This window comes from Homarus americanus, unplaced genomic scaffold (genome assembly GCF_018991925.1).
Source record: "Homarus americanus isolate GMGI-L3 unplaced genomic scaffold, GMGI_Hamer_2.0 scaffold16430, whole genome shotgun sequence".
In the NCBI taxonomy this organism is placed as follows: Eukaryota; Metazoa; Arthropoda; class Malacostraca; order Decapoda; family Nephropidae; genus Homarus; species Homarus americanus.
This window is the reverse complement of record NW_024729259.1, coordinates 3,071,195-3,086,345: the sequence shown is the minus strand read 5'-3', so window position 1 is coordinate 3,086,345 and position 15,151 is coordinate 3,071,195. Positions and strand designations below refer to the sequence as shown.

Below are 15,151 nucleotides of genomic sequence, written 5' to 3'. Positions count from 1 at the left end.
AATTCTCGTACATTTGGATTTCCTCCAGCTAAGATTGACGTATGAATTGAATCATTTGAAACTATTTTCTAACTCTAAGATATTTGATAACTTTTGTCTTTACCTAGTATAATTGGTAAGCTGTAAGGACTATGGTGAATATTGATGGTTTAATTATTACAATAATTGCCTGAATATTAATAAGCTGTCATTTGATTCCTGTTCTTACATATCAAAACAAACCTCCTTTGCATGTCACATTGCTTCACCAGAATGGCAACTAATATGTAGCAGCAGCTGATTTTACGGAATAAAGAAGCAGAAGGTTCTCTTATTGAGAAAATAAGAGAGTACCCCGCATTTTATTGTAATTTTTAGCAATGGAATATTCGATCATTGCTATTAATTCGTAAAATTGGTTTCTGTCGAGTCATATCACTGTCTGTAGCTCTTGTGATCTAGAGCTACTCATGCAGCAGCGTCTTAATACCCTTTGGCCCACTTGTTTTCTTCTTGACAGCCAGTGCCGCCGCCATAATTTGTTTTCCTCTTTTGCACCTTTTCCTGTATCGAAGTGAGGAAAAAATGCTGCTGCAGCTTTCCCTCATAAGTAGCCTGTCGTCCATAAGAATTCCTTCATGTTTGTTGCTATGGCTTGAGGTTGGAGATGGTAATGGGCGAGGTGCGTGTGTAATACAGTACGTAGTCCGTTTTTGGAGACGGAGCACATCTAACGATAGGTTGGGGGAAAAATGCACATGTCTGTTTAGTCAACTACACCAGAGCTGGGTAAAGGAACTTCTCTTGAACTGGTTGTTTTGTGAGTTGGCTCTGACAGCTTACTTAAAATCATTAAAAAGTAAATTATTATACATCATGCAGTAAGGAAACCAATAACTAAACATAGAAGCAAGATAAATTTGTAGTAAATATTGGAAGTGTAGCTATAATTAAAAAAAATAAAATGTCAACTTGATCTCTTCATTTACGAATAAAACTAACCGTCCTTTTTTATCCTTTCAGAGCGACATCATTATTTCGAGACAGCTGGCCTCCCTGGCTTTGCTTTTGGTGGTGCTTCTGGTAGTGCTGGTAATGGTGGTGGTGGTTTGGGGGGTCCTCCGCCGTCTCCCCAAGCATCCTTTGCACCTACTACTACTAATCCATCTGCCTCTAGACCCCCAAACGTTGAGAGTTCCGTCTTCAGTAATAAGGAAGATAGCGAGGAAGTGGCAGATTCTCCCAGGACCAATTTCCCCGAAACTTGGCTTTGGGATATTGTCGTTCTGCCGTGAGTATTACCTTTCATTTACTGTATATTTATTGTTTACCAATTATCTAAATGATATAAATGGTTAGAACTTTTTTTATAAGATGTTCCTTGAATCTGGAATTTTCTTAACTGTCAGTTTGTTAGTGATGAACAAGCTGTGACTGTAATAGTTCATGCAGGACACATATGTCAGTTTTAGTGTGTAATTCCGTCAGAGAATGTTGAACTGAAACACTCTTTGCTGACAACTTAGGTACAGTACAGTTAGTTATATCAGTGTATGTTGTACACAGATCGTCTGGGGTGAACAGCCAGGACCTGACCCTTCCTGACACCATCACACAGTGGGTGGGCAAGGCCGTGTGTGTCCACCCAGAGAAGGGCGTGGCACTGTCTGAGAGGGAGTCCATCACTACCTTCACCCCCTTCTTCGTCGACCTCACCCTTCCCCCCACTGTCAAGCGTGGCGAGATACTCCCCGTCAAGATGTCCATTTTCAACTACCTAGACCGACCAATACCTGTAAGTATTCAGTAATTACTAACCAGGCCAGCCAGTACCTGTAAGTATTCAGTAATTACTAACCAGGCCAGCCAGTACCTGTAAGTGTTCAGTAATTACTAACCAGACCAGCCAGTACCTGTAAGTGTTCAGTAATTACTAACCAGACTGAGCAATACCTGTAAGTCATTACAAAGAAAGTAATAGCTCTTATAAATTTTAATTGTTGATGATTTATGTAAGTATTAATGTAGTATACAGCTTAATGACCTTAGCTGTTGAAGCCTGTTAATGTACTATAACATTAACACCAAGTCTTATGTTTGTAAGGATACAGAATATTATTGATTTATTTGTTGAAACACCTTATAAATATTTAATTATCCTAATACCATATATAGTCATATAAATCCACAATGTTCTTCATTTACGCGATTTAAGGATGATTAAGATACAGTCGTCAACCATAGTCTATACACAGTACATTAATGTTGGAGGATACACTCTGGCATATATATGGTCTTCCTCAACCCAAAACACCTGACAGGGATTACCAAGACCAAGTACTGACAGTCTTCTTTGGTTTAACTACATGATGTGATCTTTTGAAGCATGATGCAAGAATAAGACTTTAATTAATCGGATCCCTGATGAAAAGCCCCTAGCTTATTTCACATTAGGATTAACCAATCTTACTGCTAATCTAACCTAATCTAACCTTCCCAGTTAGCATTAGAGTGTTTAATCATCAAGTGACATAAGCTAGGGGGCTAATCTTCAGATGATCCTCGTATTTACCTTAGGTTGATTGAGACATATATCAACAACTTCAATCAGAATAGTCCCGCTATCAGAAGACGTCATGTCATATGAAAACTGTACACTCAAAAGTGTCAAACTTATCGTGCAGGCATGAAAAGAGCTCCAGTGGTGATGCCGGACACACACACAGAGCTATAATACCTTACCCCTTTGACTACAACTGAATCATGATTTATCCTGGTCACTGGTTATAACAACAACAACAAGGTGTTTCACTGCCTGACTCTACCTCTAAACCTGTAGGTGAGTGTGAAGGTGGAGCAGAGTGAAGAATACGAGATCATACAGGAGCCAGGAGCACCAGGCGAGCTTGGACGGCGTAGCTCGTGTCTACCAGCACAAGACAAGGTTGTCCACACAGTCAAGATCAAGCCACTGGTGATCGGAGAAGTCAACATTACGGTGTCGGCGTTCGTGGACTACCAGTACCCTCAGCCATGTGGGTCAGTGGACACCTCCATCCACAGAAGGTCTGTTAAATACTCTCTTGTTCAGTTTAATGATAGTCTGCTGTTTCACAAAAATTTGGTTTACACTTGGATTAAAATTATTTGAGGCCCATAACTTGATGCACCTAAAGGAAACCTTAATTTGTATATTGATAATGAATTTTGAAGATCACCTGAAGATTAGGCTCTCCTATTTATTTCACCTGATGATTAAACACCCCAATGCTATTAGGGGGCAAGGTTATGTAAGGTTAGATTAGCATTAGGGTAGTTAATGTTAAGTTTAAAGCTTATCCCCAGGTGATCCCACACATCAAGTTTCTGGGTTTAGTAGCAAGCGGTGTATTTGTCCTCCCACAGTGATGCTCTTATCAAGCCCATCACGGTTGAGGCTGAAGGATTCCTGCGGGAGAAGACCTGGACCAAGTACATCTGCACAAAGGGTGAGACTTTAACAGATATATTACTCTATAGTACGTAGTAGTTGGCAGCTATCGAACAGGGAGGTACTACCGCCTGGGAAGATATTGGAAGCATGATGTATTGTCTGCTGCCATGTGGTATCACCAAAACTGTAACCAAGTCCCAGGTTGCTGACCTGACTTTCTGCCTCATTTACACACAATTGCAGGGTTTCAATATTTTCTATACTTTGATCAACACAACATACATATATTGCTTCTCACTTTTGATCTTTTTTTTAATTTTTGTATTGTATTTCTTTATTATTATTATTATTATTATTATTTTTATTATTATTATTATTATTATTATTATTATTATTATTATTATTATTTTATTATTATTATTATTACACACACACACACACACACACACACACACACATATATATATATATATATATATATATATATATATATATATATATATATATATATATATATCAGAGTACAATATTGTCTTATATCTGTCTATTATTACAACATTAAGCTTTCACTAGTTTCTCTATGATGACAACATTAAGCTTTCACTAGTTTGTCTATGAGGAGAGCATTAAGCTTTCACTAGTTTACTGTTTGTTTTACTGAAGTAACAAGTTAGAGTTAAGAATCTCAAAATTATTTAGACCTATACTGTGTTTTTTCTCACTACTGTATAGTATATCCAGTATAAATTCTAGTGTTATTATCCACTGTATTGGGTGAATGAGGTAATGGGAGTCCCAGCAGGTATGGAAGAGTCAGTGTGCACCTGAATTCTTTAACGATATAGCTGTTCCTTGGTATGCCTACATTTGGTCACAATTAGAACAAGGCGATAACGATAGTGTTAATGGTGCACAGGGACTTTTTGATCACCTCCTTGCTGTACCATAACACGAAGGGTTGTTGACAAGATGCTTCTGTTGGGAGAATTACTCCTTAAATCCAACTTGTACAGATGATTAAGGAAAAGAATTGCAATTAATCATAGTTCTTATAAGGTTCACTATGTCTTCTCCTACTGCCAGACTTCGAGACAGGAGAAGACTCACTGGAGGCCTGGGAGCTGGAGACGCCCTCGGCCATCGTGGAGGGGTCAGAGCGAGCCTGGGTTACCGCCGTGGGTGACCTCCTCGCTCTCACACTCGAGGTATGCTCAGTATCTCTCTTGTAGTCTTCATGGCTTTGTAAACCTTTATTAATGGGTATGAATAGAAATGCAAACTGTACAGCCTTACCTAGAGGCCAGTTAAAAGGCTGTGGGGTAACCTTTAAACACACAAGCATCAAGTGCTAATTATACTGTACAGTACACCAGATCCTTGCCAAGCTCCTGGACACATGTTCTCCTCCGCCACCTCTCACACATTATCCAGTCCCACCGTGTTGGCCGCTATAGTGGATGTAATCAAGTTTCTTGACTTTCACACAAGTGTATCTCTTCAAAACAGAACAGTGGATTGACTTGATTGCTCACCGATACAGCCACCTTAAAGTGTTACAGGGGTGGATCCTGGAGTATCAAATGGGAGGGGGTCCAAGAAATTGTGGGTGAGGGAACAATGGGAAGGATAGCGAGCCCACCTTGCTGTGAGAGGGGCGCTGTAAACCCCCACCTACAATTATTATTATTTTTAAATCTGACCAATATCGTGGGCATTTTAAAACCATTTTAAAGCCTTGTGCACATGATATTAGTTGATATTCTGAGGTTAATAGTAATTACTTTTTACTACTCAAAAATACCTGAGTATAATACTGTATTAAAAAAGTATTGGAATTTTCTGATCACTTTTTTTATTTGACCTTCATACCCAAATACAAACTAAATACCGACTGCTAAAATTTATCATTACTCTTTAATCTTAATGTGAAATTAGTTGGGGCTAATCTTTAGGTATTTCGTTCATTTCCCCAGGAGAATATAACTTCCGTGACAAATAGCTAATTTCACACCACTTTCAACAGAACCTGGGACACCTGATCCGTATGCCGTATGGGTGTGGAGAGCAGAACATGGTTAACTTCGCCCCCAACATCTATATCATGCAGTACCTCGAGGCCTCTCATCAGACTACCCCGGAGAGCACCAAGAAGCTGCTCAACTTCATGAAAACAGGTGATTTAAATATTACTAAACCAAAGGAAAAAGTTAGTTGTTTTTGAAAAAGGAGAGAGTATTAAGAAACCAATAGCGTGTTGTGCTAGTTGCTGTTCTGTGGAGATAATTTACTGTTGCGAAAATAATAAAGAAAATTAAGACATTGAACCTAAAATCTACATCAAGAAAAGTATCCTAAAGTTTAGTTACTTCAGCAGAACAGCTTCTTATTATTTGTATTTGATGAATGCTGGTACTGTATACACGAGAGAGAGAGACGTACAGTAATGAAGTTATCTTACAAGAGCACCACCAATGTACAGTGTCGCATAAGTACCACAGGGAAAATGCATAACTATAATAAATTTCCAAATGTAACGTCATCTACTTCAAAACACATGTTGATTTTATATTGAACACGATACTGTAACTCTCATAAGCTTGTCTGCTTGAAACAGTTAACAAATCTTGCAACAGTTGTGTGATAAATGTTCTTGCCTGGGTGTTGGCGATTAAATTCCTTCACAATTGATCGGTGTGTAGCAACTAGACTCTCCATACATGAATATTAATCTGAATCTTTCCTTTAGTGTTAATTTCTCTGTCATTTTCATTGATTTGTTATGATTCTCTCACCTGAAAAAGAAAGAAGAGAGTGTTTATTTTCCTATAAGTGCGCACCTTAAGAGATAACGGAGGTCTGGCTATCTAAAACATATTTACTTACTGTATATGTCAGTGACTTCTTGAGTATAATAATATAAGATTATAAGTTACATACTTAATTCCTTTGAAGAATATGAATCCTTCAATTATATTTATTTTAATTTTTTGGAAAACTTAAATACCCTGTACTTGATTATAGTAACTTTCCATGTCCAACAAATTTGTCTCTGAAGTACAGTATAGTGATATATGCCACTGCACTTAGTAGTTGATCAAATACTCTCACATCAGGCTACCAACGGGAGCTCCTGTATCGACGTAACGATGGCTCCTACAGCGCCTTCGGGAACGCTGACAATTCTGGTTCTACCTGGCTGACGGCCTTCGTACTCAAGTCGTTCGCCCAAGCTCAAGAGTATATCTCAGTGAGTAGAGATAAAATTGTATTTAGAAGTTATTCTTAGTTACTTTTTTACGTTTATCCTCTTCACCACTGATCGGCTCGTTAGCTGCTTGAGCGATCGGTCACGTGTCTGTTACGCACTGTTAGCAAGTACTTGGCATGCACCGGCTCCTGAATGTACCTGAACCTGCTCCAGTGTTGGTTAAGGGATAAGGGATAAAGGGATAAGGTCGATGGCCCTGGAAATACCGATAAGATCACCTAACCTAAACTAACTTATTGCTCTCCCAGCCTAACACTGCTAACCTAACCTAATGCTAACATATTATAATGCAATGCTAATCTAACCAAACCTAACACAATCTAACCTAACCAACCCTAACACCACCTTAACCTAACACTAACCTAAATTATCCTAACGTTATCAGTGCTTTATCGTAAGTTATATTTCCAGATTGACAAGGCAGGGCTGGACCAAACAAGCAAATGGCTTCAGTCACATCAAGACAAAGAAGGCTGCTTCAGATCTGTCGGCAAAGTCTTTCACAAGGGCATGAAGGTAAGTGTGAGTCCCATATGAGCTTAACATTACAGTAACTATGTAGCAAAGTGACAGATACAGTACAGTACTTTATTTTTAGGATCACTGGAAAGATTACACAACCCAGATTATTTCACCTGAAGAGTAACCACCCTAATGCTACCTGAAGGGGGGGGGGGGTGGATGTTAGGTTAGCATTAGGGTAGTTAATTCTCAGGTGGTTCAACTGCTCCATTTCCTAGATAAATGTTACTGGGTTCAATCTTTTACCATCTATATGAAACACTACAAGCCAGTCGGTAGTACATAATGTTGGTTCTTGTAAATACCTGTAGTATTATTTAGCATTTCTGTAGATCTATACAACTTGAAATTTTCACATACCAGTTAGCTATGTAGAAATGTACATAATTATATTCATAAAGATTAACTCCAGAATGTGCTTCATGTTTCATATATGCTATGGCCTATCATTATGTTGAATTTTAATTAAGTGATGATACCTGCCAGCTCTCTGGATTTTATATATTTTGGATTTCATCAGTTGTGTGTAGAACGTCAGATTACAGGTAGCTTTACATCGTGTATTTGTACGTGATTAAGTACACCACGTGTGAATGATAAAATAATAATAACCACACATCAAGGATACTACCAGACTGGTGTGCTGTAGCAATGACCTTGTAATTAAGATCTTAATAGCCATATACCGTGTACAGTATTTATCAGATTTATTACATTCTCAGTAGTATATATGATGACTAAGTTTCAAATTGGTGTTTAAGACAGTTTCTCAAATAATTTCGTACTTTTGCTAATTATATTAAACTTGCGACTTAAACACACACACACACACACACACACACACACACACACACTTGGATGTCTCGGGAAAATGTATACACACTCTGCTTTATAGATTCTTGTGGAGATGGATCGCATGAATGTTCGTATTGCAAAAGAAACAATGTTCTCACATGTTGATATACAAGGTCTCCCACAATTGGGGACAGTGTTGTTGTTATAATGCAAGAATTTTTGTGCTCTCCATTAAAATCTGTAAGGCACTGTGTATTATGTGTACACTTTTTAGACACCCTCTATGGTCATTAATCCCACAACATCCTGTAACAGGGTGGTATTGCTGGCAGTGACTCTCCTGTACCTCTGACGGCCTATGTGATGATCTCTCTGCTGGAGACCGGGGATGACTCCTGTAGTGCCGCAGTTTGTCTGGCTGCCCAGTGCCTACAGGCCGACACCTCCCAGGACCCCTACACCCTGGCCCTCAAGTCCTATGCCCTGGCCTTAGCTAAGGTGCCTCAGGCTGATGAAGTTTTCCAACAGCTTCTTGATCAAGCTATCATAGCCAAGAACTCTACCCACTGGGAACTACCTAAAGGACCAGGTAGGTAGTTTGCTTTTATCCTCTTCATCGCTTGGGCGATCGGTCACGTCTATGTTACTCACTGTTGTTAAGTACTGGGCATGCACTGGCTGATGGCTCCTAAGGTTGTGGTCACCTGGTAGAAGACTTGTATGGGGAACACTTGTGCCAGATGAAAGTTGAGATTTAGTTTGTAAGAAATTAATGAAAATATACTATCACAAGCACATGCATAGACAGCATATTCTCAACACTTGATGTATGTAACACGTGCCTTACACCTTCAGTACCGGAGTTGTAAAGTGATGAAGTAAATTTACCTGAGTACTGTACTCACTCAAGTAACTTTTTTGGTATTTACATTTTAAAAAGTACTAAAATTTGTCAGTTCTTTTACTTAAGTATGGTTTTCTACTATCTTTATTCCAATACAGTTGAAAAAAAATTGTTACTTGTTACATGCAAACAATAGAGTTTCAAGTATCCAATCACAGGACACAAGACAAACTTGCAAGCTAAGCAATCACAAGCATTTCTTCATGTCTGTTGCTTCAGAGCATCATGCTGGGCCTATATGTATTTAGGCCTAAAAGATTCCTATTGGGTAGCCATAATTTTGAGAATCTGTTATTCATTAATATCAATAGAAATATTTGCAAATTAAACATGTGTAATGCGATATGTTTTTATTTTTATATTTAGTTAACCAGTTTTTTATAATTTACTGTAGCTTTAGTTTATTATTTGAGGCGATTAATAATTTTGTTGTTTATTTTTACTTTATGAATATTTACTTCTACTTGAGTACATTGAACTCGGGATACTTTTACTTCTACTTGAATAACATTTTGCCAATGTAACAATCCTTTTACTTAATTAACAAAGTCCGGTGCTTTTTACAACTCATTTCAGCACTATGCTCTTCAGTGTGTGGATTCACTGTAGGGATCTTGCATGTAATAATGTTAAGGGGACTACTTAAAACCTCAGAAGTGCCATACTAAATATGTTCACCCTTAACGTCAAAATATTATTATTGCAAGTTACCCCTGTATGATACTTTGTAGTTTTGCAGTATCATAAATTCATTAAAGTATTGATTATTTTTATAGATACGGCAGTGCCCAAGTATATGTACTGTATATATACTGTATATGTTTTGTCAGGAAAAAGTAAAGCAGTAGCGGTGGAGACAGCTGGATATTCTGTCATGACTATGATGACTCTGGACCCTAAGAAATATGAACAACAGGCCAGGAAGGTTGTGAAGTGGATAACGGCACAGAGAAACGGACAGGGAGGATTCTACTCAACACAGGTATGGTTGAGTGAAACAAATTCTAACCCATTTTAATTAGTCCCTCGAGAGTGGTATACTGTATACTGTAAGCATATGTGCCATAATTATACAGGTTACTAAACTCTCTTCCCAGGAGTATTTTTGATAATAAATGCTTGAGAAGTATTTAGGAATCCTGATGAATGCATGTGCAAGGAAATGAGTCCCGAGCAGTGTAGATTTTTTTTATTTTGTTCAGTCACACAAAGAATGAATTGAAGACAAAGTAAAAAATCACTGTCCCTTCCTGATAAGAAATGGGGTTTAGAACAAATGGCTGATAGGGTAGAAAGACAGAGAACTGCATGATGAAGTAACACGCGGCCTCACAGCTACTGTGCTCTGCCACTTTAATTTGTCTTTCTTCCATGATGTCCAGGACACAGTGGTGGCCCTCCAGGCTCTGGCCACGTATGAGTCCCACTTGTACCAGGGCCCCTTGAGCGTTGTGGCAACAGTGACAGCTACTGGGCTCTCCCATTCCTTCACTGTCACAGACGACAACAAACTCCTGCAGCAGCTGGAAACACTGCCAACACTCCCCACCACCGTCTCTATCACTATGGAGGGCCAAGGATGTGCTGTTCTCCAGGTAAGATTAACACGAGTTGACTTTATTAGTGTACAGTACTTGAGACATTAAGATAATCTGCTCTAGGAGCTTTTTGTCATCTGTTTTTATCACTACTTATCAGTAATATAGATAACTAAAATGTTGGGGTTATCCTCGCTATCACCTGCAGGCTGTTCTTCGGTATAATATTCCTGAGCCTGAAGGAAGTGATGCCTTCGACCTGACTGTCAACACCAACACGGCTCCAGACAACAAGTGCGTCACCAAACGCATCACGGCCTGTGCTTCCTATCGCCTCCCTGATGGCAAGTCTAACATGGCTGTCATCGAGGTGGACCTCATCTCTGGTTACATCCCTGAAAAAGAAGACCTGAAGAAACTTGTGAATGACAACGTCAACATAAAGCGTTATGATGTGGATGACGGCAAAATTGCCTTCTACATTGAAGAATTAACTGCCCAAGACACCTGTGTAAACTTCCGTGCGATACGAGTGGTTGACGTGGAGGATGTGAAGCCTGGCACAGTGCGTGTTTACGACTACTACCAGCCTGAGTTCGAGATATCCAAGGTAAGTTTACTGTGTTTGGTCAGTGTATTAAAATTTATGCAAAAGTATTTTTTAATGAACTAGTAGTATAGAAACGTTGTCACGTATTTAGATACTAAAGCATCGTAAATTGGTGTGTCATAAGATGTACACTGACTGTACAGTATATCCTATCTTATCTCTAGACCACCAGAGCTGGAGGGATGTTGCTGCCCTTTTGCCTCTTCATTCATCTATGTATTTGTTGACTTTATTTATCCTCTTGTTTTCACCTAAATGAAGCTAATTTTTTATAATTATCATGGCCCGTAGATGTGGCTCTCACAGAAGATATTCAAAGGGAATATTCCTAAATTACATAATTTGTTACACCTTGGTACCCAGGGGTCACCTGGAGTTAGTACAGACCTGTTTTTACACCCAGCCAAAAGAAATCGAGCTGTGTTCAGAAGAATAAACACTGTTATGAACACACACACTAGATGGACTCTGTCTTTCATGTCGTGACAAGCAAAAATCAAGATGAAAACAAATTACAACTAGCACATGTACATATAACACTCCTCCTATACACTATTTAACATGACAGTTGGCTTAAGTCAATGAGTTGATGTTGAGTAGTTTCAACTAAGTGGCCATTATATCAGCGTGGAAGACAAACCCTGCCCAGTACATAACGTCCCCACATACTTGTTATGTCTACAGTAAATAAGAGTTGCATAATATTGCATGATTTTGTTCTCTTTTTATGACTTAAATTAAAGTTTACTAATTTTGTTGAAGGAAAATTTAGCCCAAGCAAACCCATGAGATCAAGGAGGAATTGTGTGGACCAAATGCCTGTCAGGTAGTATCATCTCAGCTCGACAGACATTTGGTTAGATTTTCTTTTTCGCGCTCTCACCTAAGACTACTTTGTGAATTTTCAATGAAATTTTGTAGATGGTTGCCTAGTGTGGTTGTTCTTAATGACTGGAGACGAGAGCCTGATTGATGTACATGATCCTGTTTCATCACCCAGTGTGTTGCTCTCCACATGTACCATTTTAATGCTGCCTCTTATTAATAGTCAATGTTTTCTCTTCCTATAGAATTACAAACTGCCGCCCACAAATGAATGCCGCTAGATAGCCCAGCCCTAGTGCTGGTATTCCTTGTGTCACTAGTTGATACTGAGTTTATTAGCTGATGCTGAGGTTACTTAGAAAAGCTGGCGTGTCAAGTTGATGCCGAAAACAATTGCCGATCAACTATCAACCTTGAGCTGCAGTCTTCATCGTCTACCCTGCACATGATGTACTCTCCCACTCTTATTGCCCACTGTTATTTGTGTTTACTGACGTCACTCGGCCACTGTGTTTAGTGTGTCATGTCCTGCTAAGCTGAATTAAGTCTGTTTTTTTTGTATTATCTTGTCTTGTTGTTGATGATGTTTCTCACTCTATACTGAAGACTAAAATAATAATTGTTGAGGATGAAATCTTAAGTGCTTCGAAACAGTCAGTTGACGAAATGCAATAAACTGTCCGGAAACCTCTGTTTTTTTTGTTCTCCACTTCTATAATTAATTAAATGCTGATTCTCATGTTTGCTATTTTTATTTACTTTTACTTTTATCTTCTTCGCCACTGATCGGCTCATTAGGCGCTTGGGCTGTTGGTCACTTCTCTGTTATGCACTGTTGGCGGGCACTGGGCATGCACTGGCTCCTGAATGTATCTGAACCTGCTCCAGTGCTGGTCAAGTCTGGTCTTGAAACAGCTCACTAAAGGCCTTTGCAGTAATTTCGCAGTCATTATATACATTAGCCATTAGCAATTGAAAGTTAACGAGACAAAATCACTCTCGGTAAATGTTAGGTAGATTGTCCATCACTAGATGAAATACGTCTTTCATTGGATCACCTGATGATTAGTATCCAAGCTTATTTCACCTTAGATCAATCACCCTAACGCGATACCAACCTAACCTTTCCTAACCTAACCTTACCTAACCTTACCTAACCTAACCTAACCTAACCTTGCCTAACCTAACCTAACCCAACCTAACCTTACCTAACCTAACCTTACCTAACCTAACCTAACCCAACCTAACCTAGCTTAATAACCTAAACTCATCTAACCCTCAGAGAGCAAAAGGGTGATTAATTATCAGGTGAAATAAACTGGAATGGGCTGTATCGTTTGGTATTCTCTTCCAAGCTCCGCTCCTTACAACCTTTATAATACATATTTTTTTAATCCATTCTGGAAGTTCCGAAAAAAGAAAGAAAATTCCATGAACTCAAAGACGAGAGGCAGGAATATTAGGATAAACTTGTGGTGCTGTGACGAGGAGAAGTGAAAGTACGAGAATACTTTTCCTCGAATGAATTGTTCAAGATTCCCTTTTCTCAACTGACACTATCTCCTTTAACCTCTCCTCTTGACCTTCGCCTCAGCCATCCTCACAAAAATTAAAACTCACTTTCACGAGTGAAATTTTCCTATCTTCCTACTGCTCTCGACACGAAGAAATCAAACTCCCCTGCTGAGAATTTTGCACGTGCACGTGTTACGTCAATCACGTATCCAAGGAATATTTAATATTAGATGTTCCTTGCAATGTAAGCTTGCTACCTGATATGATCAATGATTAATTATTTCTTTCACGACTGAGAGATTTAATTTTTACATTCAAGTGCCGTTTAAAGCAACCCAAAACCAGTTCTTCAGTCTTGTGCAATGAAAACAACTTGTCTTCTCCGTGAACCTGTAAGAGGAGTCGGAAAGAGGGTGGATTTAATACCAAATTCACTTGATACCAGAACAAAGAACAAGTAACTAAATGGTGATAAATATATATTAGACTTCCCGTTTTGTAATTCATTTAGTTATTCATCTATCTCACTTTATCTGTTCATCTGTATTTGTTTATTTTTCTCGCTAAATAGATATCGTACGTACGTTTACGGTACAGTATAGTGTAGCGATGTAGTGTGGAAGGAGGCGATAATAACTGAAATTCCAAGGTCAGACAAAGGGTAGCTGGACCGACCACTGCCCGTGTTACCTCATTACTACCACCTTCACGATCATCCCGTGGCCACCACAAACATCTATACCTCCGCCCTGATAACGCTACAGCCATCAATACCACCCGACACAACCACAACTACCTCTACCCTGATAACCCTACAACCACTCGACATTACTGCAACCATTACCTGACCATGACGACCATTTTCATCAATAATTATTTGTGCCCGAAAAAAAAAGATAATAATCCTAAGCTTCTGCTTCTCCTGGACGCCTTTGTTTGCTCACTTGTTTATATACAGTACAACAATAAAAGCTGGGAAGTATTTATTGATTCTCCTACCTAATCTCTCCGCACCTTTCCAAGAGATACAATTACAGAATACAATATGAAGGTATCGCAGACGTAGAGTCGCCGGCAGTGTTCAGGGGTCATTCCCTTTACCTACAACATCGTCTTGGAATTCTTATGAGCTGATACTGAAGTCCTCGGGAACTACCGGACGTTAAAACTGCAAGAATATTCTCGTCATCTAAGAAAAAATGTAAGAATATTCATTGCCTTTGAGAAAAATTGCAGGAATATATTCAACGCTGTAAATAATATGCTAGATACTTTTCTTGCAGTGAAGGAGAAATAATAAGAATAGTCCTAAAGGAAGAGTAGTTTCTGCTGTCATTAACGAGACAAAAACTGGTGTGTGTGTGTGTGTGTGTTGGAGGCTATGAGAAAAAAGAAAGAATATTTAGTAGTTAGCGTATTAATTAACTCTGAGGCAGCTGCTACAGGTAGATACACCCAACCCAACCATTATCACATGTACCAAATCCAACCGATATTAATTTTAACACTTTCAAATGTCTTATACTTGAATGATGTTCTTTAGTAACTTGTTCCACTCGTCAATAACTCTATAGTATTTTCTAAATCTTAACGCTGTATTGGATCACATCTCCCTCAACCTACCGTACGTCTCTCAGAGGAATCCACTTGTGTCTTTATAATTTTTCATAAGCAAAATTCCTAAAGCCTAGTATTGGTTGAAGTCACAGATGCCCTCTAGTAAAAACCATATAGAGTGATTACAAATTTGTTATCATTGTTT

At 38.8% G+C, this 15,151-nt stretch overlaps 1 protein-coding gene across 1 annotated transcript in view; it reads left to right on the top strand.

Moving 5' to 3' along the window:
• LOC121866406 (pregnancy zone protein-like) overlaps window positions 1–12,563 on the top strand; it is a 43,937-nt gene extending 31,374 nt beyond the window's left edge. The window contains exons 15-27 of the mRNA XM_042366060.1: window positions 1,003–1,270; window positions 1,546–1,774; window positions 2,819–3,045; window positions 3,385–3,467; window positions 4,496–4,617; window positions 5,436–5,586; window positions 6,526–6,659; window positions 7,092–7,196; window positions 8,313–8,586; window positions 9,732–9,883; window positions 10,284–10,496; window positions 10,648–11,049; window positions 12,120–12,563. Coding sequence (XP_042221994.1) covers window positions 1,003–1,270; window positions 1,546–1,774; window positions 2,819–3,045; window positions 3,385–3,467; window positions 4,496–4,617; window positions 5,436–5,586; window positions 6,526–6,659; window positions 7,092–7,196; window positions 8,313–8,586; window positions 9,732–9,883; window positions 10,284–10,496; window positions 10,648–11,049; window positions 12,120–12,155 — 2,396 coding nt within the window. The 3' untranslated portion in view covers window positions 12,156–12,563. The remainder of the gene's footprint in view (window positions 1–1,002; window positions 1,271–1,545; window positions 1,775–2,818; window positions 3,046–3,384; window positions 3,468–4,495; window positions 4,618–5,435; window positions 5,587–6,525; window positions 6,660–7,091; window positions 7,197–8,312; window positions 8,587–9,731; window positions 9,884–10,283; window positions 10,497–10,647; window positions 11,050–12,119) is intronic.
• Window positions 12,564–15,151: the final 2,588 nt, after the last annotated feature.